Below are 26,119 nucleotides of genomic sequence, written 5' to 3' on the forward strand. Positions count from 1 at the left end.
ATTAATGTATTTCAATGACCATCATCAAACCCCAACGGTCTTCCTGAGCATGGAGAGTCACTAATGTCAATATGATCCTCTTCAAAACAAGAAAACCACTTCCTTGTTCCACACTATCCACTTGCATTATCCCCATACACAGAACAAATGTTTCTGGCCGACTCTAGTGCTGTCACCCCTGTACTGAACTCAAACGGAAGAATATGTCAGAAATGTTCAGATTTCTCCACTTGGCTCCCCAGTTTCTAGCATCCACAGTTCACTTCACTAACTCAAAATCACAAAATTACAATACATAAACTCAAACAGTAACAGTGAACTACAAATAAAAATTGACAGTCAATACATAAACTCATAGCAACAGGAGTAGTAACATGCAAAACAAAAACACTATGAATTTTGTACCAACTTAAAATGAAAGATATTAGAATAAAACAACTAATTATTACATATGAAAAGTTTGTCAAACAAAAACTGTTCATTGTGAACAAGTATGCATCATGAAAAGACTCAAATAAAATGTTTTAAATATATAGTATTAACTCAAACTAATGCAGTTATGCAAACACCTAAAGCAAATACTTACTGATTATGACTCAGGTTAAGGACAAGTAAACTTTTTGCTCTCTCTAGACCCTCTGGCACTTCCTTCAGGTTATTGTGACTCAAGTCAAGTGTGGTCAGCTCTTCAAGATTAAACAAATCAGCTGGGATTCCAGAGCTTTTCACTTTATTATGGCGGATGTTGAGTGTTCTTAGACATGCAAGTTCTGTCAATTCACCATACAGCTTTTCCAAATCATTCCGTACAAGGGACAAATGTTCCTGGAAATTAAATACCACTAATCACTATTATGGACCACTTATAATGATTGTATGTACAGTAGATACTGAAAAAAAATTTACTGGAAAATTAAAACCATATGTGAGCATACAATACATGCACTGCCTGTACAATTTTAAATGTCGAGGACTTTCACAACCGCATGTAGTGTGCTGCAGGGTGAATTATTCATTCTAGCTTCTGAAATCACTGTCTTTAATATTTCCTCCAATCCCACTGTAACTTCTGTTACTTGACATCACTCATTTGCTAACACTTCAAAACAATTGAAAACCATTATGGATCTGAGATAGTCACTTATGGTATCACGTCACTGTAACAAGCTCCGTAACTTATGACTGATCAGGAATCAAACAAAAAGGCAAAAAAATTGTGAACTTAGTAGTAAAACAGGAAATGAATAGTTTAAATAATATGCTTCATCAGGGCTTGGTCAATAATGAGACAGCATACAGACATGTATGCAGATAACATGGGAAGACAGAGTACTGCTAGCATAGATAACATACACTTATTTTACACGCATCAAAAAAAGTTTTGTATCACCTTGGTTCCAAAAGTTCCAGAACCTGTACAGAAAACTGCAATAGAGATCAACATAAACATCATTTCCGCCCTTTTTATTGCTCATGAAAACCACACATTGCATGTTGTACTACCATACAGCATGACCTTCAGAGGTGGTGGTCCAGACTGCTGTACACACCAGTACCTCCAATACCCAGTACCACGTCCTCTTGCACTGATGCATTCCTGTGTTCGTCATAGCATACTATCCACAAGTTCATCAAGGCACTGTTGGTCCAGATTGTTCCACTTCTCAACGGCGATTTGGCGTAGATACCTTAGAGTGGTTGGTGGGTCACATTGTCCATAACAGCCCTTTTTAATCTATCCTAGGCATGTCCGATAGTGCCAATCCTGAGCAGTCCATTCGGCTTGTTGTGGGCCAATCTGCACCGTGCTGCGTTGTGTCGTGGTTGCAAAGATGGACCTCATCACGGACATCGGGGGTGAGGTTGTGCATCATGCAGCCTATTGCGCACAGTTTGAGTTGTGATGCAACATCCTGTGGCTGCACGAAAAGCATTATTCAATTTGGTGGCGTTGCTGTAAGTGTTCCTCTGAGCCATAATCTGTATGTAGCGGTCATCCACTGCAGTAGTAGCCCTTGGGCGGCCTGAGCGAGGCATGACATCGACAGTTCATGTCTCTCTGTATCTCCTCCATTTCCGAACATCGTCGCTTTGGTTCACTCCAAGACGCCTGAACACTTCCCTTGTTGAGAGCCCTTCCTGGCAAAAAGTAACAATGCGAATGTGATCAAACTGCTGTATTGATCATCTAGGTATGGTTGAACTACAGACAACATGTGCCGTGCACCTCCTTCCTGGTGGAATGACTGGAACTGATCGACTGTCGGACCCCCTCCGTCTAATAGGCGCTGCTCGTGCATGGTTTTTTATATCTTTGGGAGGGTTTAGTGACATCTCTGAACAGTCAAACGGACTGTGTCTGTGATACAATACCCACAGTCAATGTCTATCTTCAGGAGTTCTGGAAACCGGGGTGATGCAAAACTTTTTTTGATGTGTGTTCATTTGTGAAAACCCAACATTTGTCAAGAATGGTCTGAATGAATCCAAACTAGATAATATATAAGACAGCGCAAATATGACTACAGAGAATACGTTAAACATAGTTCAACCAATGAATATTCATTAAATAAAATGCAAATTTAGTGTCTATGTGCTTCACTGACACCAAAGGGGCACAGTTCTCAGTAGAGACTGGATTATATGCATTTGCATGTTGCATAAGCATTTGCATATTTGGCTCCTTTTCACCAGTTATTGCATATTTTAACTAAAAACTAGTGACGATGCATATTTTTGCTCTATACAATATTTTAAAAATTTAGACAGGCGGTCTCTAGCTCAATCTAGTTTTGATATCTCTCAGATTGGCTGTGACCTAGAACTGTATGCCACTGCTAACCAAGAGGCCACTGCCTAACAAAATCATTACAGAGGAGGAACAGGAACAGGTAGACAGAGTCAATGCTCCTGTGCCCACGGTTAATCCCCTCCGCTGTCATACTGTAGGCGTCAGCAACAATTAAATTAAATTATGCAAGCTTTTAGACGCATGTCCATTGTTTCAATTTAGTGTTCTATTTACTTGTACACAGTTGAACGTGTTTACGACATGTAGTGTGTAACGTGTTGTGCGCCATGCTGCCCGAAAAAAAAGCATCGAGTCATGGATAGCTGGCCATCCTGCAAAAGGTACATATGACGGAATTTTTTTTATATTGTTGAGTTTGAGACAAAAACGTCACAAAAAGAGAGAGAGAGAGAGAGAGAGAGAGAGAGAGAGAGAGAGAGAGAGAGAGAGAGAGAGAGAGAGAGAGGTTTCCAAGAGACCAGCATGTGAAGACAAGTCCTCATATCACAGGAATACAGAAGAAAGGACCATGACAACAACTTCTGACAACAGCTAGTTGGAAAAGCAGGGATTTGTCCAAAGGTAACAAAAAAGGTAATCCAAAGGTAACCTAAACAGCTGGTTTAACATAGATCTATGTGAAGCATTCATTGCAAGCAATATTTCTCTTCACAAACTTGCAAACCCTATCCTCAAAGACTTTCTGCGCATGCTTAAATCAAAATAAAGCAGATCGACATTGCGTAAAAATTACATAGGAACAATATTTAACTGTTAGAGATTTAAAAGAAGAGCCCCCTTCTTCCTATTTAGCGGTCTGCAAAAAAACTTGAAAAAGTAAATCATTCTACGATCGTCAGATTCGTGAATGAGGGTATTAGTAAAATATTTCCAGAATCTTCTGCCAATGAAAGGGTGTTTGTGTTTATTTCAGATGCTGCTACCCATATGATTCAAGCAGAAAAAGCCCTCCAAGTATTTTATCCCAATTTGATTCATGTGATGTGCTTTGCTCACGGAGTACATCACCTTGCTGAAGAAGTACATTCCACGTTTGTGAATGTAAATAAACTGATTTCATCCACAAAGAAAGTGTTTCTAAAGGCTCCTCGCATCAAGACCTACAAATAGAAACTACCAAGTGAGCCTTTACCTCCCTAACCAGTGGTAATTCGTTGGGGTACATGGGTCAAAGCTGTGTTGTTTAAAATGAACATTTCGAGGCCATTAAATGGGTAGTAAACGACTTCGATAATACACAGACTTTGGCGGTTTGCCAGTGCAAGGAGGCTTTTAATGATTCTGGTATTAAAAAAGACATTGCTGTGATTAGCACTCACTTTTCCCATTTATCTGCAAGAATTAAAAAGCTTGAAACTCAAGGTTTGGCATTGAATGAATCTATTCAGTTAATGAATAAAATTATTCTAGTGAAGTCAACATTGCCGGAGGTATTCCCAACAAAACTTCAACAAAAGTTTGAAAAAATTTAAAACAATAACCCTGGGGTTTGAACCCTTGCGCCAATTTGATAGTTTCATTAATGGAACTGGTGAACTTTTATGAGAAACAGTAAGTGAGCACCTAAATTCAAATACTGTACTGCCCAGTTACCTCAATTGATGTAGAACGGCCCTTTTCTGTTTATAAAAATGTTTAGAGTGAACGAAGACAAACTTACTACCAAACATTTGGAACAGTACTTGGTCACTGATGTTTACAATAGTAGAAAAATGTAAAATAAATTTTAAATGATGCTTTGGTCCAACAGTATTAATCAAAAGTTAATACTGTTCAAAAAAATCATGATTGTATGCTGTTTTTTAAATAAAATATTATGAAGTTTTTGAGCATATCCCTCTGTGTGTGATATATCTCAAAGATGGTCCTGCACATATCGACTGTTTCACTGCAACTCACTCGCAACGCATCCGCTTATTACCAACAACAATAGCGAAGAAGGAACAATTCTTGAAACACAGTATGCATCCCCATTTTGTAAATTTTTAGAAAATAATCCCAGAAAGGCCCCCTTCCCAACATCTACCACAAAGTATTCAGAAAATGATATCAGCATTCTAAATGTACCGATTTTTTGCGCGGCCAGCGCTCTTCCTCATAACTGATATGCACAGGTTCGACTTTGAGATATAATGCATGCAGTAACTACCATGTTTATTATTATTTTGACACTTTTCATTCATTTTTAAGCATTTTTCATGCATATTTGCAAGCATATTTTAAGGTTTTTATGATGCATATAATCTGGTTTCTAGTTATCAGTATGTGAGTGACTTTGATACAAACATTTTATACCATATAGTTTCCATGTGTGTTGTAATTAAGAACTATGTTACGTTACATTCATTTTCTCCATGTCACTCTGAAGCAAGAAACCATATGATAGCCAAAGCATCTGTAAACTGATCCATGGATTCTCGAGGGTGACAATTTGCAACTTTCAATAAATTTATTTTTGTGGCTATAGGTAGGATTTATAAATAAATTTTAATTACCACAGTGCAGTTGTTTCCAGCATAATGGGCAATAATACATAATAGAATGTTTGAAATCCAAAACAGTGGCACGTCAATTCGCGTCTCAAATAACGTAAGTATGTTGTAACACAAAGAGCTGTATTCAAATAACAACAAAAAGATTTAAAATTATAAAGAGAGTCAAACAAAGAATTTGCTTATCACTTCTTCTCTTCACAATTATAAAGGATGCAGTAATAAAAACAGTTAAGATCACATTGCAGAAGTCTTGTTTTTCGATCACGACTTTATATGAGGAGAATCGGAAGCTATCCATGACATGCTAGGCCACTGGCAAATAGAGTTTCAGAAAATGGAAAAGATCTGCAGTACAACAAAAACAGCTTGCTTGTCAGTAACTTGAAATCCCTAAACAATCCCCTTGAAGTTTGGTAATTAGGAAATTAACATAGTAGACAACTTCAAATACTTCGATTGCTTTCTTTGTTCAGACATCACCACAAAGTGTAAAATCACCAACACAATGCAAGCAGCTTCTAAATTCTATCATTTGTCATTCATGAGTTACTGTAGGACAAAACTTTACCATTATCTATAATGACCACACTTTATGAAACATAGCTTCCTCAATTTTGTCAGATGACATAGAAAGAGTTACACTGGCTACATTAGCCACTATTATCTCCAAGAAAATGAAATATTATACCTTCAGCCTTGTCTTCAAGAAACCAGGAAGGATAAAATGAGGATATATGACACCAACTTCAACTGGAAACAAGTCCGACTGATATAACAACAATAACAATAATAATAATAATAATAATAATAATTTGTGGTAAGGTCTTATGGGACCAAACGGCTGAGGTCATCGGTCCCTTGATATAATAGACTGCAGGTGTGTGGACATATGTCGAGAAAGAACCATATATTGTAAATATTCCTTGATTTAGTTATCCATTTTAGCTTCTAATGCAGGTACTGCTCAAGAATGTAAGAGAGCTTATGATCTACATAAGTTTTGGATTTCCATATAAGAACATTCCCCAGCCATGAGAATAAACGCATCCACTGAAGATAAGTGGAAACAAACAGAAAATTGTGGTGGGGGGGGGGGGGGGGGGGGACTGAAGTTTCAAAGAACAATGTAATTCAGAATAAATTATGTAACAATCCTATTTGTGACTGACACGAAACAAAGATTTCCACAACCTTTCATTTCTTGTGGCCTATAAAATATAAATTTCAAAATTCGTAGCAAAGGCTGAGCTAAAGTTATAACTTGGAGCAGCGTGCAATGGTTTGTGCCTACGGAGGTGCTATTAAGAGGAAATAGATAAGAAGCAGATTGAAACATATAAAGAATACAGGGTAAAAGTGCAGTTATGCTGTATGTGGCTGTTGCATTGTATGCCAATATTGGTAACATCTCACGTGATGAGCTACGGGAACTGAATATGGCAAACTGAGAACCAGCAGTCAGTCACAATGCTCATTCGTAAATTCCCATTGTTCACAAATAAAGTTAGCTGATATTTTGTTCCAGTAGTTTAGAATTTAACCATGTTTGGCAAGATTGGAAATAAGGCACACAATTAGTTTATTATAATGATGAAAGTTGTAATCGGTCTACACTACACATAAATCTATTATAGCAGTTATATTACTGTGATGAGATTTGCTGGCTTCACCAACTCACAACCAAATTGTCACATTCCAACATAATGTGAGTCTCAGGCTTCACTACTGCTCGCTCTTCTCAGCACAGTTTTCTTTCCACTCTCCATTTCAAAAACAAATGTAATCAATTAGTATATTTCTCCAAAAGAAGTCAAATTAGTATCTTTCACCAAAAGAAGTCATTAGATCCACTGATTATCATTGGCTACCACTGGCTTCCACAGACTATCACCCAATTGAATGTGACCAACATAAATAAATTGCCAACATCAGCACATACCACTAGCAATGTGGACATTGTAAGTGCATTTTAGCTGAATACTGCTTTAAAAGGAGTGATAATCTTAATAGAGAGGAAATGTAATACTTGTAAAAGAACACTGGAATGTTTTAGATACATGGTGCTCTGCAGCACAAATCTCACGAATTTCAAGACTATTAAAACATATCATCTGAGAAGGGTATATTTTAAAAATAAAATTATTATGCCGGACCACTATTATGTATTTATCGTCAAATGGCTTACAGTCACCACGAAGTAGCTAAGAACACTACAGTCATGTTCTTAGTGTCGGCAGAGCTCTATTTACAACTAAGAGAGTACACCAAGTCAGTGGCATTGTTAGTATCATCTGGTTTTTCAGTGTTAGTGCCGGATATTGCTAATAACCGCATGATTATCACAAAGGTTGCTTCTGAACATAGTATTTTTTACATTAGCATGTGAAAATCTCTTGTGCTAGCCAGCACTTTTATTATAAGCATGATACCTTCATCGAACAGCATGGCAATGAATTCTTTCTGAAGCTTTTACCTCTGAGGGCAAGTAAGACTCATGAAACTACGTAGACTTCCCTGGCATATTAACTAATGATATTTTTGTCAGGTCTGCAGCCTGATCATCTAGATAATTACTTTTTATGCTTTCCTCCCACTTAAGGTAGAATTTATAATGGTCACTGCTTTGTAGAGGTATACAGAAATAATATGCTTGCACTTATATGTAACAAGTCCTATTAAGATATCATCATGTAGCTTCTATATTTTAGGATATTAAAATAGACGGAGAGTCTTTAGCCATTCATGCTATTGTAGCCACTACAGTATTTTGCACAATGTGTGTCCTGAATCTTCATGTACATTTTAATCTATTTAGCTGCTTAAGATAAATGTTCGGTTATCGCTGTCATTACTAAACATTTGCTGTTGTTTGCAAATATAATGTACAGACATGTAATTAACATCAGTACCATATCTTTGTGGCTACAAAGTACAAGATTTCTGGGCTTCAAATAAACAAACAGATACAATATATCTGTAGTCCATCTGACCTCCATTACCACATAAGAAAACTGTCTTCTAATCATTACAAAACTGATTCATACCAAGGGCTTACCAAGGCTTACCGAGCACTTTAATACACTGTGGGAGACCAACAGTGTGCACACCAGAAATTCTCACTGCTGCCCGACACAAGTGAAGGTACAGAACCACATTGGTGTAAGCTGGTAAAGACAGTGAATCACTACAGAGTACCACTGTCAATACTTTCTGCCACTGAGACAAGAACCACTGTTTTTTTAATGTCAGATAAAACAGGGTTTTAAATTTTAGTTGAAAGGTAACCGTTGTGTCTATTTATATTGTTGTCTGGTAGTCCAATTTCAGCTGCTCCTTTAAAACATAGGCCCAACAGTTAGATGCATAGGCAAACAGTTGTCTTTCATTATACAACATTACGTGGCCCTTCATAAGACAGTGCTCCGCCACTGCAGATTTCTCAGGCTGCAATAATCCCAAATGGTGATGGTGCTCAATACATCTATAGTCGGGACAATCTATTGTTTGGACACAATGGCAAAAGATTTGGAACATGCTGGTCATCCTCAGTCCTAGGTCATCTTTCACCAAGCCAAGGAGTGCTTTAACCTTGGCTGGTTGATCCAAGTGTATTTTTAAAATGCTACCTATCCTTGAAGAGGCCCGCAGCACGTTAGGAAACCCATCGATCTTCTACTGGTTCTAGTGAATGTTCAGACTCAAAGGCATGACAGAGCTATTTGTCTGTGTAACCATTCTGCTTGAACTTGAGCTTACAGTTTTCCAGCTCTTGTGTCAAGCTTCTGCATCTGAGATGGTGTAAGCCCTGTTTATGTCAGTTTTTGACAAACACCATGCCCTGGAGTCCCATCACCCTTTCTGTAGGCCAATACATCTTCCTTGTGAAACTGATGCTGGAATGAAAGCAATGAAAATGATACAGGAAACAAATCTGAGCATCTGTTATATGTAGCCACAGCACAAAGATGTCGCTGATGTACTTCCAAAAACAGGCATGTTTTAAAAACACCATCCTCAGTGTCTTTTCTTCAAAATCTTCCATAAATAAATTGGCGACTACTGGGGATAATGTACCTACCACCCATACCCACTCAGTATGTTTGTCATTCAATAAAATCTATGTCAATGTCATAACATGATGACAAAATTTTGTCAGTTTCATGTCCAGTTTTTAACTAATTAACATCAATATTCTTCAAGAAAAAGAAGAGTTAACAAAGAAACTACAACAAGGCTCACAAGAAAATCACAGAGACCAAGACAAGACGACTTCAACCACTGGATAAAGAACATAGAACTGGAAATATGGTGTTAACATTTTCTGACATGATGCCTAAGAACAGATGCTAAATACTTGACCAAGCTGTAAGTGGGCACATTAAAACTACTCACAATGGGATACAGTGCAACAGCTTCTTTATGAACTTTTGACACACTGTATCATCACAGTGAACAGCAGCATTTGGCTTAAGCACATAGTCCGTTAACACACTCATCTTCAGGAGTGAAGGTACCTTTCCTTTTACTAACTCGGTATGAGCATTCTGCAATCTTCAGTACTTTGAGTGCTTCAGTAAAAAAATGTTTTTGTCTAGGTAATGGTTCATTGAAAGGAGAATCATAGTGTTAGCTTTGTCTGCTGGTAAGATTAATAAATACAGATCTTCTCTCATGGAGTGGATTGTTGCCCTTTGACAGATAAGATATTACTGTGGGGAGGGGGATGTAATGTGTACACAACTTCTTGCCCGATATCTTCTGGCTGGTCCTCATGAAAGCTGAACACTGCTTGCCCCAGTGAGCAAATAAATTCAGTGATGGGAAAACTCCTCGGCACAGGAGCAAACTTTAGGCTTTACACTGTTTTAATGTGTCACAAATATCTGTTAAAGCAAACATCAATTAAAATCACAAATTATTCTAACTTTTCACAATTCAGTATTCTTTCCACTACAAACTACACAGGATTATAGCTGGCCACCATCAGACGGATTTAAATCAATTAATGAGCCATGAAAGTACTGTGTTTGATTTTCACATAACCTGTGCCATTGTCCTTCAGTGTTACAAGAGTTGTATTTACATTATATTCACTTTCTATACAAGAAAGAAGGAGAAAAATATTATTTCTATTTACAATAATTTGTAGTTTCAATTAATATTCACAGTTAAGCATAATCTAAAATGTTCTTATTTGAAGAAGATATTGAAGGGAAAGTAATTTTATTTCAGTATTCAATAGATGACTATGTCAAATTCTTATACTTACTAGCTTAAGCAGCTTCCCAAGCTCTTCTGGAATTTGTGAGAGGTTAGTTCTATCTAGTTTCAACCACTGGACTCCTGTCATAAGACGCACGGCCTCTGGAAATCTTTCATTCTGTAAATAACACAACAAAGCACCTGAAAGTAATGCTGAGTACCAATTCATCAATATAAGTAATCCTTTAAAAATAAAATATACCAGCTTTAGGTCAATTACAGTCTTTAAATAGCTCACTGATATGCATTACAGAGCACTGGTGTAGGCACACTGAACTGGAGTACAGTCTATATATTGGGGCAGTGCATAAGTTCGTGATATTTATCTGTAAGTTAAATCAATAGGACAGATACACATAACAGACATTTTAGTAATCAGTAATATATTTTCCTTCACTATTTATAACAGCCTACCAACACTGGGGTAACTTTATGATTCCATGATTGTTGAAATCACATGGTTTTGAGGTGAAGATATTGTTGTTATGTTTGGAGTGCATTTTTATCCAGAAAGTAAGTTCCTTGATGGTTGTTTGATAGAGAGTAGAAAAGGTGGAAATCTGAGGGTGCAAGATCAGGGGAATAAGATAGGTGCAGAATGATTTCCCAACCCAACTCCCATACAGTGTATTTTGTCAACCCAGCAGAAAGCAGGTGGGCATTATTGTGGAGTAGCATCACTTCACACAGTCTTCCTGGTCATTGTTCTTTGGTTGCATCTGCAAGATGTCTCAGTTGTTGACAATAAATTCCTGCAATGATGGTTACACCTCAGGGAAGCAATTCGTTGTACACCACACTGCCATTGTTCCAAGAGATGTATAACATTATCTCTTTTGGATGCACACATATCTTTGTATATTGAGTTGCTGCTTTGTGTGGGCTTTGTTAGCATAAAGGCACCACTTTCATCACCAGTAATAATAAAGGAGAGGGATGGTCAGTGTTGTTCATGAGCCAATTGATGACAAGCAAATAGAGATGCACTTATGGCCATCTGCTGTTTTTTGTGATTTTGGTTTAGAGCATACGGTACACATACGCCCGATTTTTGGCCTTTCCCCATTGCATGCAAGATGGTGTAATGATCATCATCAACTGCCAAATGTCCTCCTGAATGTGGAGATTCACTAATGTCAAAACAATCCTCCTTAAAATGAGAAAGCCATTTTCTTGCAGTGCCCTGTCCAAAATGTCTCTGGATGCCTCCACTGCTGCTACCTGTCTATTCAACTCAAACAAGAAGAATATGTTGGAAATGTTCCAATTTCTCCACTCGGCACTCCATTTTCTAAGAGTCCACAGCTCCATTCACTAATCCCAATTGACAAAATGACAATATGTACACTCAAATAGCAACAGTGAACAACAAATAAAAAGAATGGCAATTGATAAATAAACCCATAGGAACCAGAATAGCAACTTGCAACAAAAAGATGCTACGAACTTAGGCATCAACCTAACAGTACTTTGCTATCATAATATGAATGTCAAGTTGCTAACGTAAAGCTACCCTAATGGGTGCTGGATCATGTATTTACATCTCAAGTAGAATATATTTAAAACCAGAAAAGATCTGATCACAATTAGTGCATACAAAAATTTTGAACTGGCAGCAGTTCAACTAATGAAGCTAGAAACCCTGAAGAAGTTAAATCATTCTGGGCATGTATTGATTACCTAGTGGTAACGTGGTCAATTTTTCAATAAGTTAGTGGAAGTTCTGAAAAGAGTCTCAGCCTCAAAAACTAACACAATTAAAATGTGGAGACATATTACCACATGTATTAAATGTAAAGTTGATAATAATGTCCTAAACATTTTGAACACTTTTAGCATGGCACGAATGTTAAACACTGCTACTTTGAGTGGTACCAAAAAGTTCAGTATCAGTCTTCAACTATGTGCTACTGTAAAGTATTTATACAAGCCCTTAGACACTCTGATCATTATTGTTGGATAATACAGCTAAAGACAGGTTTGGTAAAGCCAACAAAACTGCAGGTCTACAATAAAGGTCTTCTCAGGACAAAAAATACATACTGTTTCTAGATAATTGGCAAATCAATTCTGAGTTGAAGTCTGTGTCGAAGATAATGTAGTGCTTAGTTCCCTGAATTCATTGTTTTAATTTTTGATCATATTAATGAGATCCTAGATCAGAGGAAAGGCAGCACTGATCATAAATTTTTAATCTGTTTATTGTAGATCGATTTCAGCTATTATGTAGCTATCTTCCATGAAATAATATTAATCTCATGATGACTCATCGCACATATAATTGCACATGGTACCACTTGAAGTTACAGATACAGAGGTTTCTTATCTGTAACATCAAATGGTACCTTGTGCAATTATATGTACGATGAGTCATCATGACTTGGATATAACAGCACTGAAGATAACTACACAGTTGCAGAATGCAATCTGCAATAAACAGATTAAAAATTTACGACTGATTCTCCCCTTCCTCCGATACAGGTTTGATAAGTCAGCTTTTTTAAATAAATAAATAAATAAAAAGTTGTTTTGCAAGCAACTCATCTTACTTCTCAACATAGTCTCCTTTGAGAGATACATGCTTTGTCCCGTGATCCTCTATTTGTTTCATCCCATTGGAATAATAGGTTCTGTCAAACTCTGCTATATACTCATTGACTGGAACCTTCACTTCCTCATTTGACAAAAAATTATAACCAGCAAGAAAAAGTTCAAAGTTAGGGAAAAGGAAGAAATCACTTGGCACTACATCTGGTGGATGAGGAGCCCAATTCATACACTTTCCCCATTGTTACTGCTGATATGTGGGACGGTGAATTATCCCGGTCAAAGAGCACTTTTTTTGCCAACATTGGTCTTTTCTCACGCAAAGCGAGTTTTAGATGATCCAACACTGATGCATATTAATGTCCAGTTCTGGTTCTGCCCTTTTCCAAGTAACCTCTGGGGATTATTCCTTGGGAATCCCAATAACCAGTAGCCAGCACTTTAACAGCTGACAAAATGGTCTTTGCCTTCTTCAGTTCACCTCCACCAGCCTTTGTCATTTGTTTTGACTCTGGTGTTCAATGACAGATCCAGATTTCATCAACAGTCACAAATTGGCACAAAACGTCTTGTGGATTGTGTTTAATCACCACAAGACTTTGTGCTGAAATGATGTGCCTGATGCACTTTTGGTCAACTGTAAGCAATCGAAGCACCCACACCGGACAAACAGTTTCTTCATAGTCAATTCTCCAAGCGGGATATTATCCAATCAGTTAAGATGCCTGCAGTCTCAGCAATCTCATAAATTTTTATTTGGTGGTCTTGCAGTATCACGATTTTTTCAATCATTTAGTTTGTGATGACCTCACTTGGGCAGCCAGAGCATGTGTCATATTCAGTGCTTCTCCAACCATGCTTAATTTCATTAATCCAAAAGTAAGTGATCTTCAACAATGGCACAGAGCCCACATGAATTCCATCCATTTCTGTTTTGATTTGTACAGCAGTCCAATCCTTCAAATGAAAATACTTAATAGCAGCATGAAAGTCACTTATATCCATTTTCAGTCACATTCGACACATTCACCAATTACAATAGCTGTCAAAAATGAACCGTATGCTGTACATTGTGAAATTATATGGTCAAGCTTACTAATCATGAATGGGCAGCAAATATGCTACATTCTTCAATGGAAATTAACCAGACTTTTCAAACCATCTGCACACAAGTTATCAACTGAAAACTGAGTATGGTCAAAAGAGCTAGATCACACTACACTAAATTCGAAAGACCAATAGGTTACCAATACAAAAAATCCTAAACCAAATAGCACTTTAAAAAAAGAACAATTGATAAAACTAGCAAAAAATCATGAAAAATAATGAAAGTAGTCTTGACACACGGTTAAATCTTATCAAGATCTGACTGAACATTTATGAACTTTCCCTCCGACAGAAAACTGCATTATCTGCAAATATCCAGATTTTACTATAAATATTGTCTGCAAGGTCATCAACATACAACATGAGCAGCCAGGGATGCAGCACACTTCCCTCAAATTGTCTTCAGGACGGGGAAGGAAATCAGCTATGACCTTTCAAAGGAACCATTCTGGCATTTTCCTGAAGTGATTTCTGTAAATCAGGGAAAACCTAAATCTACATCTACATCTACATTGATACTCCGCAAGCCACCCAACGGTGTGTGGCGGAGGGCACTTTACGTGCCACTGTCATTACCTCCCTTTCCTGTTCCAGTCGCGTATGGTTCGCGGGAAGAACGACTGTCTGAAAGCCTCCGTGCGCGCTCTAATCTCTCTAATTTTACATTCGTGATCTCCTCGGGAAGTATAAGTAGGGGGAGGCAATATATTCGATACCTCATCCAGAAACGCACCCTCTCGAAACCTGGCGAGCAAGCTACACCGCGATGCAGAGCGCCTCTCTTGCAGAGTCTGCCACTTGAGTTTATTAAACATCTCCGTAACGCTATCACGGTTACCAAATAACCCAGTGACGAAACGCGCCGCTCTTCTTTGGATCTTCTCTATCTCCTCCGTCAACCCGACCTGGTACGGATCCCACACTGATGAGCAATACTCAAGTATAGGTCGAACGAGTGTTTTGTAAGCCACCTCCTTTGTTGATGGACTACATTTTCTAAGCACTCTCCCAATGAATCTCAACCTGGTACCCGCCTTACCAACAATTAGTTTTATATGATCATTCCACTTCAAATCGTTCCGTACGCATACTCCCAGATATTTTACAGAAGTAACTGCTACCAGTGTTTGTTCCGCTATCATATAATCATACAATAAAGGATCCTTCTTTCTGTATAACTGAATGCAGATTTGAACAGTCATCCTCCCATGTGCAAGCCCAATGTGCTAACTGCTTCGCCACCTTGGTCGGTCCCACATATACTGGACAACCTGGTTTGAGGTGCAGCGACTTTGGTCAATCTCATATCTTCTCCTCAAACATAACATTTCTCACACTCGGCAATTAACCAAGACCTCAAGCAAAGCTAAAGATCAGTATCTCACCACAACCAGCTTTTTTAACTTTCATATTAGTAAGATTCACCAAGTCACAATCAAACTGTCATCATCCATGTCAAGCTGAATGTTCAGTACAAGTCATCGGCTTTGGCAAGTGACAATGTTAATGGCTGCAGTCAAGTCACCTTTTGGCACATATATTCACCATTTTGTTGTTAGTTGGCAAAGCTAACAAGTAAGTGTGAAGGGGAACGGGAGGGGGTGAGGGAGGAGGGGGGGGGGGGGGGGGAAAGACACCTGCTATGGTGACATATTAATCTGTAGTTTACCTCGAGGTATAGGTTAGGTCAGAAGGTAATTGTTTGGTTGTGAGTTGGCAAAGCCAATGAATGTGATACTAAAAAACCTGGTTGTATTGACACACCAATCTTTTGCTTAGTCCGTTAGAAAAAAATCACCAGTAACATGTTGTAGTCATCATATTGTTGCATGCATCCAATGTCCCTGGTCAAAGCTGACCACTCATATCAAACATTCCTCTATACCCCACCACCATAACTAACCTAGACCTTGCACTAAGATATTCATCAGTTTATCACCACAAACACTTTATTTTGCTTTCACATTCATTGACTTTGCAAAAACAACAATAAAACTGTGAATAGACACAACAAAATATAACATCACAGCAGTGATTAACATTTTCACAGTGGTCAAAGCCGATGACTAGCATCAAACATTCCTCTTGATCAGATTCAAATTTAACAATCATGGTAATCATTGCACCATAATTGAAATGACATTTAGTTTTTGCTTCCGAGAGCACTAATGAGGAGCAAGTGATATTTTACAAAACCAACTATAGTCAAATGCATCTGTAGTTATGCTCAATTCATAAAGGTGTTTTTATTTTGTACCCTTACATGCATCTATTTATTGATTTGATATTGTGAGTCCTGGCCATTTTCCTCTCCTTTGACAAGCACTGCATCTGAACAATAAGGCACATGCGTGGAATGCAGCTCATGCCAGCCAACTGACAACACAGTTACAATGTTTGCACGGGAATTTCTCCTGACAATAGCTTAGATTTATATGAGTTTACATGCTTTCAAAGCCACTGTCACTGATGATAAAATCCTATGAGTCGCTAGGCCACGTCATATGCCTTTTCAAACTTCTTCCAAGGTAAACTTTCTTCTTCAAGAAAACTGTTCAACCATCGAGGGAAATCAGTGCAATCCTTATGAAGATCCCAGCAGAGGAAAACGTGGAGCACTGAAAGACTTCAAAGAGAAATTGATATAGCCTAGCTCAATAGATTTTATCAGCAACAGCTCAGATTGCTAACACTACTGAATGGCTGACAAATAGCTCCTCACTTTCTCCTATAATTAACAGTTCATACGTCTTAGGGCCAAATGTTAAGAAGTGGCATACAATGCGTAAGTATCTAAACATGAATGCCAAATGTTAACAAAACACAGACACACACAGCATCAACTACAAAAAACATAGTGACACTGACAATGTCCATCAATATTTCTCTAGGTGTGACGGGGGGCAAATTTTAACAAATTGCAGCTCAAGTATTGAGCATAATGGTCAATAACATCTATTGCTGGAGATCTGCCACACCGTTTTCGGGGTGACAATGATAAACGTAATTTGTTTACAATTTTGACAACTGCAAGGTCAATGACTTATCCCACCTTTTATAAATAACAACGAGATCTATGGAATAACACTCACGATGCGCATCAGCTGTCCCGGATGCAAAATAGGAGCAATTGTTGCTACACAATGAATTAGTAAAATGTTTACTTACACTGAAGTCATTTCTTGTGAAGTCAACACCTCTAACAAACGGTAACACGCCAGTGTTCGCCATGATGTTAATTGACAACTTTCAATCCCTGTTCATAAATTATCTATTCCTCACAAACAAATACTATTTCGCACAAAATTCTAAAACCTCACACACGCCCACCCATACATACACCAAAATCAAAACAACCCATGACACTACTTCACCTTGGCAAAGATACATTATCCACATACCATAGATATTCCGTCCAAAACAGTTGACACAGATAAATTTAAAAACTAAAATTACAAGTTAATGTTATTACCTTAATAACTAGCAGATTCGACAACTACAAACATTAAACGGCACTACGTGATATCATATTATAGTTTTAAGCGTAGTATTACTAACACACACAATCCACAAATGCGTAAACAAATCATTTACTGCTGACAATAAAAGTGTTATTATAACTTTAACAAAATCTTTTAGCGAATAATAGCGTTTCTGTACAATTTTCTTTTAACTGTGAAAGTATTGGAGTTTTTTCAATATTGTCGTTATCGAGAAGGTGTGATTCTTATACTGTGCATTATTAAACTTTGAGCGCTGTCAATATATATACTTAAAAATATAAGGTATTTAAAGCAAAACATACAAAAAGACCACTCATCACTCAAAATCACACAATACACAGCTATGATACAAGGCAAAAATTGGATGTACATGTTCAAAGCGCCAACACAAAGTTATTTCAAAACCGCCTTATCCATCCTAGTATCGAACTATACAATGCCTTACCAGATACCATTAAACACATACAAAACATTGGTCACTTCAAATCTAAACTGAAGTCGTACTTGGTTGATCACTGCTTTTACACAGTAAATGAATACCTACAAAACTAAATTTTTGTGTGTTTACCCAATGCAGTCTCATTCAGAAGAACATTTGTATTTTATCTCTCTTTATATAGCGTAACAACATTCATTTAAGTATTCATCTTTAACTGATATATTAATGTGTGTTATTATGTACAAAGGTATATTATATGTAAAACTGTTAATATTAACAAAAAAAATCCAAATATCTCTTGCACATTGTGCAGCTGTAGATGAAAATGGATAAATAAATCAAAAATCATTTTTTTAGTTCACATCAGAGTGATGTTGGTTGTGCATGGATTGTGTGGACGTATTCTACCGGTACTGGCGTACCTTTTTGGTGTTTTAAGTAAATGTTTTGTTTCAAAACGGCATTTGATGTTTTATCAACGTGGTAGCAGATTTGCGTGCTCGGTTACGTTTTCATGAAGTGCTAAGGGTATAGTCGATTTTGACGTCGCTCGACGCTGTAAAAGAGCTAAAGACGGAGACAGTGGCCAACGAAAGACAGCTAAATTAAAAAACCTTCTGGCGAAGAAAATTGAGGAACCTGGAAAATTATAATGAAATATATTTTAGAGCCTGACTAATCTTCGATGTCTAAATGGCGAGCTGATTAAACCAGAAGAAACTGCGCCTAATTAAGGAACCAATCTTACTAAATGAACCAAGCCTTTGTTGCATGTTGGGACTGCTAGGCTGCCAAATAGATCTGGAATAGGCAACATCAGATTTTTGACGTTCAATCAACTGAAAACATTTACAGTGACCTTTGTGTGCGATTTATTCAAACCTTGCACAAAGAATTCGATTATATGGCACAATTTATTTGCAAAGAAGAAAACATGAAATGAGTTACAAAAGCGATTTTTTAGATTGGGAGCTGAGAATAACAAACCGTGATGATGAAAATGTTGATACACAACTGACGTCGACAATTAAGGTTAAAAAACAGCAACAAAGGGATGACCAAGCTGCATTTGAAGCTGAGATATCAAAAACATTTCATTATAACAAGAATAGAGACAGAAAATGCCTTCCTTGTTAAAAGGATTGTAAAACAAGTGGTGCTTGTTTTAAACATAATAAAAATGGACGTCCATCAAATGAAGGTGCTAGCAAAGACAAAAGAAAAGATTGTGGCACGTTGTCACCCAGTCTGACATCAACGGGAATTTCAAGATATTGTAGCCACAGAGATACTTCAAAAATTGAGAAAAAAGTTTTAATGGTGAGACACAAGAATTTTTCTGTTGATGTTGCGGTAATGCTGGTAGTGCTGTAGCTGTTTCACTGCACAATGCACATCACAGCTATCAAGCGGGGTATATTAAGTGGAATCGAAGGAGAATCCTGGAAATGACATGAAACATATTTTCCCGTGAAGTGACAAACAGGTGAAGGGACGAATTTTTGGCAACACGATGTATTTATTAAGGTAGACAAAATACCTCATATTATTTAACACTTACATAAAAGGAAATACATTATCTGTACACAAATGAGGTGCAATCAGCACAGCAAAGATTTTCAGTTCCAGTACAGAAGCAAATGTGCATTAAGTTCCTAGGTGGCAGCCTTCATTAAGATTTACACAAGTTCGAAGGTTTGATGTAAACTCTAAAACCTTGTCCCCAGTAGAGGCCACAGGAAATGACAAATAAAAGTAAAAGATATACAACAGCATGGCGCAGTCTGTGTGAAGGAAGATCCAAAACTGTGTGAGAACTGAATGGAACAGTTCACATGGACTGACTGGGTACCACACAGCAGTACAACATACAGGGCACTCATATGTGTCACTACACTTGGAATTAATGGCCGCTGGAAATCGGAAGGTGGCTCTCCAAAGCAACTTGGGAAGGCTAAAGGGAATGCAGCGTCTAAGCCACAAACAGCTGGACTGCAATTCGATCCTGCTCGGAAAGGTTTGGCACTTGCAAGCAATCTGCCTGAAGCAATGCTCACGAGATTTGTCCTCAAATAGTCACAGTGTGGTGGCCCTCAGGTCCTTGTTGAAAGCACTGGTCCACAAACGAAGGCAATGGTTCCCAAACGAAAGGTCTGGTTCACAAATGGAAGTAGGAACATTCTTACAGGTGCTGCATCGTCCGTTCACTACTAGCTCATGTCAAAGTATATCCACCTTGCAATTGGCAGAAGTTCGAGTAGATAGATTACTGGGGAGGGGGGAGGGGGGGAGGGGGGGGGAGACATTCCTGTCAATCTGTCGATAAGTGTTCACTTGGCACATGGGTGCTTTCCAGAGTGTCTAGGTGCAACTTTGAGGGCGCCGCAGAGTTCGTCCCCTTGCAAGAAAAGGATGTTGAGGTAACATTGCTCAATGCAGCTCTGGAGCATCAGACACTGGTGTGTATGTTGCAGTTGACAGCTGTTACAGCCCGCATCTCGTGGTCGTGTGGTAGCGTTCTCGCTTCCCACGCCCGGGTTCCCGGGTTCGATTCCCGGCGGGGTCAGAGATTTTCTCTGCCTCGTGATGGCTGGGTGTTGTGTGCTGTCCTTAGGTTAGTTAGGTTTAACTAGTTCTAAGTTCTAGGGGACTTATGACCACAGCAGTTGAGTCCCATAGTGCTCAGAGCCATTTGAACCATTTTTTTGAACAGCTGTTACATTGACAGCCACTGTGTTGACAGTGGATTACAACATGCAGTGGGGGAAAACAGCTGGCCAATGCCACTTACAGTGGAGATGGTGGTGTACAATGACGGTATACTGTGTGTTTGGTGGGCAGTGGTCCAGAACACGTGATGGGCAAGATAGTGCGTTGAACACAAGGCTGAAGGCGTGCCTGATGAGGTGCGTCATGGCTGCAGCTGCAACTTGGGAAAGAAGGTGCCGAATGGCAAAGCAGTGGGTGTGGAGGAAGCATCTGGCAGCACAAGGAGCTTTGACACGACACAGTCTGACCACGGAGTGGGTGCAAGCACTTGGGTAGGCATATGGCTATGCAGTTTGTAGCCAACAACTAGACACCACAGGGAGACGATGGCCTGGCAGAAGTGTGTGTCGTTGAATCTGCGGTGCTGGAGGCTGCGTTTGGAGCTGCAGCTGGGTCTGTGGGGCTGCCTGGGGAGTAGCAAATGCGACTCCATGAGGTGTTGGGCTTCACATGCTCTGGAGTGGGAGGGAAGGCGAAGGGGAGTGAGGTAGCTGTGTCTCAAACACCAGCCAGTGGTACGCCAGTAGAGGGTGAGCACGTAAGCTGACTTTAACCTGCCGGTGGACACAATTGAAGGGTTGCTGTGGAGACACACAGTAAATGTTTTGTTGTTTCACTGTAAAATGAGATGACGACCGAGTTTTGTGAGCAGAGTGGGAGCTGGCAGGCATTGAGGCATAGCACTATGAGAACACGATGAGAGGCTGTGGTGCACAAAAGTCTTGCACTTGCCATGGTGACATGAAGGTGACAGTCATAGTCAGACCATAGGGTCTTGAAGGTGCTGGATATAAGCTTGTACACAGATAGTAGTGGAGAGAGGCTGCAACTCAATAAAATTGTCTGGTAGGGCTAGGGGCAGCCCTTATACCAGGTCAGTGACAGTGGGCCACCCACAAGCTTAACAGAATCAGTGTCAGGTCAGTGGACCATTTTGTGTCATAACAGGTAAGGATGTATTTCAATGTATGCTGGAAACATTGCAGCATGCCATTGGCTACAGGGTGTCACTGGTAATAAAATGAATGAGAGTGCCACTAGTCTCAGGCAGAGTTCTGAATAAATGTGAAGTGAGGAGGAGGAGCTTAGTGTTAACATCACATAAATAATGAGATCATTTCGGACAGAGCAGAAGCTCTGATTAGGGAAGGATAGGGGAGGAAATTGGCCATGCCTCATCAAAGGAGCTATCCCAGCATTTGCCTGAAGTCATTTAGGGAAATCACAGAAAATCCAAATCAGGGTGGCCAGACACATGTCTGAACCATAATCCTTCCAAATGTGAGTCCTCTGTACTCACCACTGCACCACCACATTCAGTAATTGCAAATGAATTGTCGCCCATGTTCCAGTGTCATGTGTTAGGGGGGAAGAAAAACACAAAACCTTGGCGTGGATGAATGCCATGCCAACTGTTCTGGTTGAAATTTCCTGGATGGCTTCTGGCCAGCATCAGTGTCTATCAACATGATAAGACACTGACAGCTGTCTGAGGATGCCAGGGGGTCAACAATGTCGATGTGAACATAGAAAAACCGGTGCTCTTTAGTGTCCTGTACTTTAAATTTGGTTACAAGATGATTATGAAGTTGCAATACAAACACTTTATTAATTTCAGAAAGTCACAATGACACTTGTCCCAAAACAGCAACTGAAAGATCGTTCATGATCACTGAATTAAGAAACACGAAGTATATTGTCATGATAACAGATGCACACAAAGGGTCATCACATATGGCTGTAGGGTGGTGTCCAATGAGGGCCACGCAGTGTGGACTAGCGTAGAAATTGGTTCAAATGGCTCTGAGCACTATGCGACTTAACTTCTGAGGTCATCAGTCGCCTAGAACTTAGAACTAATTAAACCTAACTAACCTAAGGACAACACACACATCCATGCCCGAGGCAGGATCCGAACCTGCGACTGTAGCGGTCGCTCGGCTCCAGACTATAGCGCCTAGAACCGCACGGCCACTCCGGCCGGCAGTAGCGTAGATACGATGATGGTGCAAAGCGGAGTGGAGTGTACTGGCTTGTCTCAGCAACTGCAGTGAAATTCGAACTGGAATTCGAATTGGAACTCGAGCTGGAGCTGGCCTGCAGGAGGCTATTCTTGACCTTATGTATTTAGCAGGCAGAAGTACATTTCCATCCAGATGATGTGCAAACAGTGTTTGTTCTCTGCTAACAGCCCGGCCAGTTTCCTGGTGTACACACTGCTCTGAAGTGTAGCTGGTGCCTCCTGGTGGAGTCTAGAACAAATGGCATATAAAAATATGGTTTTTGTTACTATGGTGTCATGATTCGTGATGCCTATCTTGTATGAACACACAATCTCCAGATGAGGGACAGTTGTGGGCTATGGGTAGGGAACTGTGCATAGCAGAGATGTCAGACTGCCAGTGGACATATACAGCCTATAGCCAATATACAACAGCTTGATAGAGGTAACATAGAGAAACAGGGGTGAGAACATGACAGCCCACTTTATCTCACTGGAACAGGATGCAGATCCAGGCTGTGCTGTTGGACACCTGGCCAGAGGAAACATTCCTGGATGAGGGCAGAGGATGTTGGGGGTGCCGGGCTGTACAGGCAGTCAAAAGCTCGCTGGCAGAAGCGAGGGGGAAACATGGTCTTTGTAGCTGTCAGTGTGCATGGGGCCAGAAAGAGTATTGTACCAAATGCCCAAGTCTTTGCCAGGACCTGGTGGAACTGGAGGACGACATTGGAATTTGGGTGCTGACATAAGTGAGCTAGTGTGGAATCAGCAGACCAGGGTTTTGCGAGGGTCTCAAAATCACAGGGAGGGCTGAGTACCCAGGAGCAGTTGAGGCAGTCGACGGTGACGTTATTGACACCAACTGCATGACGTATATTGGTAGAAGACTGAGCAACGTACTTCTTGTGACAGAACTGTCAGGGCAAAATTTGGGTGGCATCTTTCTGACAAAAGCTTGTCATAGGAGGACAGTAGTCACTGAAGATGGTGAAATGGCATCCTTTATGGAATGACGGAACCACTTCACTGCATCATAGATGGTGAGCAGTTCCCAATCATATGTGGCCTGTTTGTACTGGGGCTCAAATAGCTTAGCCGAAAGAAAGCCAGCAGCTGCAAATGTCCCCAATGCGATGTTGAAGATCCTTGTTGATTATAGAATTATTTGCATTGGCAATGATAGTGAGTTGGCTGGAAGGGTGGCAATGTGCCAGATTCGCCACATTGACGAGGTCGTGCTTAGTGCTCTCAAAACTGGCCATTATAGGCTGGCTCCACAGTAAGGTTTCGTTACCCTTCGTTCTGTCAGCTTGCAGTGTGGCAGTCAGAGGTTCCTGAACAGATTTCTAAGAAAGTGCCAAAAACAAATTAGCTTTACTTAGGAATCAGAGAACCTCCTTACACACTGTGGGATGTGGGAATTTGGAGATCACAGTGACTTTCTCGGGCTCAGGTCTCGATCCAGAAGCAGAAATAGTGTGCTCTAAGAAGTCAAATTTCGCTACCATGAAAACACATTTTTCCAGTTTGAAAATGACCACTTATGTTTGCGTGCGAGTAAAACCCTCCCTGATGTGCTCACGGTGCTCAGCTGTGTCCGGGGAGTAGATAAGAATACCATCCAGGTAGGTAAAACAGTCCAGTGCACTGTGTAGGACATTGTCTAAGAAACATTGCTAGGTCTGCATGGTGTTAAGTTGAACAAAAATCATGAAGGAGCTTTTTAAGATGTCAAAAATTGTGATACTGGCCATCTTTTCAATGTCCTCCAGTGTGACCTGGATTTGTGTGTGGTATCCAAGGGCCGTCTCAAAGTTGGCAACAGCAATGCACGTTTCTGTCAAATGTCAAAAGTGGTAGTGCATGATCTATCGGACCCAATGGTGCATGCCCGCTGAGCCACACCTCCAGCAGCTCCGTACCACAAGCAAACTATGCTGCTGGGATATGGGGCAGCCAGTGCAGCCACACAGCCTGTAGGGAAGAAGCATGTTCACGCCTTATAAAATTCAAATCAGTCTTTCCATTGTGTGCCAGCCTAGTCCTCTGTAACTAGCTCTGACGTCATTAAAGTATTGCGCAATACTTTAAAAACGAGTAAATAACCTGAAACGTTTTTAGCATGTCAGGAGTAATACAAAATCAATATGTGTTGGATATCAGTTCAGTAACATTAACCATTTTCGAAATTTGGATGTTTTTCTGTAAAAATCATTAGCGCAACAGAAAAGAGCTAGAAAATTAAAAACTTATATCTAGATTCCTTTTGCATAATAATTTAGTAGAAACAGTATTCTGGATCTCACAAATTAAAATTTTAGATGAAATTCATGATTTTCTGGTTTTTGTCTTAGAAATTAAGGAAGCAAGATAGATTAAGTAGGCGAATAAATAAAGCTAGGATGTTTAAATTTAAGTAGGAGGGAGATCCGCTATAATCATAAAAATGTGGGAAGTTTCAACAGAATAACTATAAAACTATAGCTATAGTGTATCTCCAAAGAGCAAGTTCAGAGCTCGTCTACTGCGTGTAGTGTAATTAAATTAATTCCCTCGCCCAAAATATTTGACTTAGCCACGTCAGACTTTTATTATGATTACTTACCTGTGTGCTGATTGCACATTTAAATTGAGAGCTTCATCGGGCATCAGCAAAGGAAGAAATGATTTATTCGATAACTTAAAGTGGTGCATTACTAGCCCAGCGGCTAATCAGGAGAGCTGATTTGATCAGGCGTTCCCTTAGCCGTTCGCACCGCGGCTTTATATGTAAGAACGCTGCGCGAGAGAAAAAGGCCTCAGGTCTTCCAGACGCTGATTAGCGCACCACCTGTGCCGGAAGTCGCGTCGCGTCAGTATCGTTGATATAAACAGCCTCGGATGCAGTAATAAGTTACTCAGGATACACGTAACCATGAAATCGTTTTCGAGCGAAGTGTTGATTTTGGGATGACGTTAATGATCTATCTCTAGTTTGCGTATGTCGTATTCTCACGTGCCGCCGCAGGACAGACTTTCTACCATTATTAGCGTGGCGTTTGATGAACATTATCATCAAATTATGGCGAGCATTCACTTAAACATTTAATTTGAACAGTTATAGTTGCATCAGTGCATCAGACTCTGAACTGCTCTGGTAGTAGGATTACGTGGATTCTTTTTGGTCTGTGACTTTCAGAATAT

At 39.6% G+C, this 26,119-nt stretch overlaps 1 protein-coding gene across 1 annotated transcript in view; it reads right to left on the bottom strand.

Annotated features, from left to right (window-relative positions):
* LOC124546553 (protein flightless-1) overlaps positions 1 to 17,593 on the bottom strand; it is a 204,465-nt gene extending 186,872 nt beyond the window's left edge. Inside the window, exons 1-3 of the mRNA XM_047125044.1 lie at positions 17,392 to 17,593; positions 10,577 to 10,687; positions 587 to 825 (exon numbers count right to left, since the gene is read on the bottom strand). Coding sequence (XP_046981000.1) covers positions 587 to 825; positions 10,577 to 10,687; positions 17,392 to 17,454 — 413 coding nt within the window. The 5' untranslated portion in view covers positions 17,455 to 17,593. The remainder of the gene's footprint in view (positions 1 to 586; positions 826 to 10,576; positions 10,688 to 17,391) is intronic.
* Positions 17,594 to 26,119: the final 8,526 nt, after the last annotated feature.

The sequence above is a fragment of the Schistocerca americana genome, chromosome 1 (genome assembly GCF_021461395.2).
Source record: "Schistocerca americana isolate TAMUIC-IGC-003095 chromosome 1, iqSchAmer2.1, whole genome shotgun sequence".
NCBI classification, from domain to species: domain Eukaryota; kingdom Metazoa; phylum Arthropoda; class Insecta; order Orthoptera; family Acrididae; genus Schistocerca; species Schistocerca americana.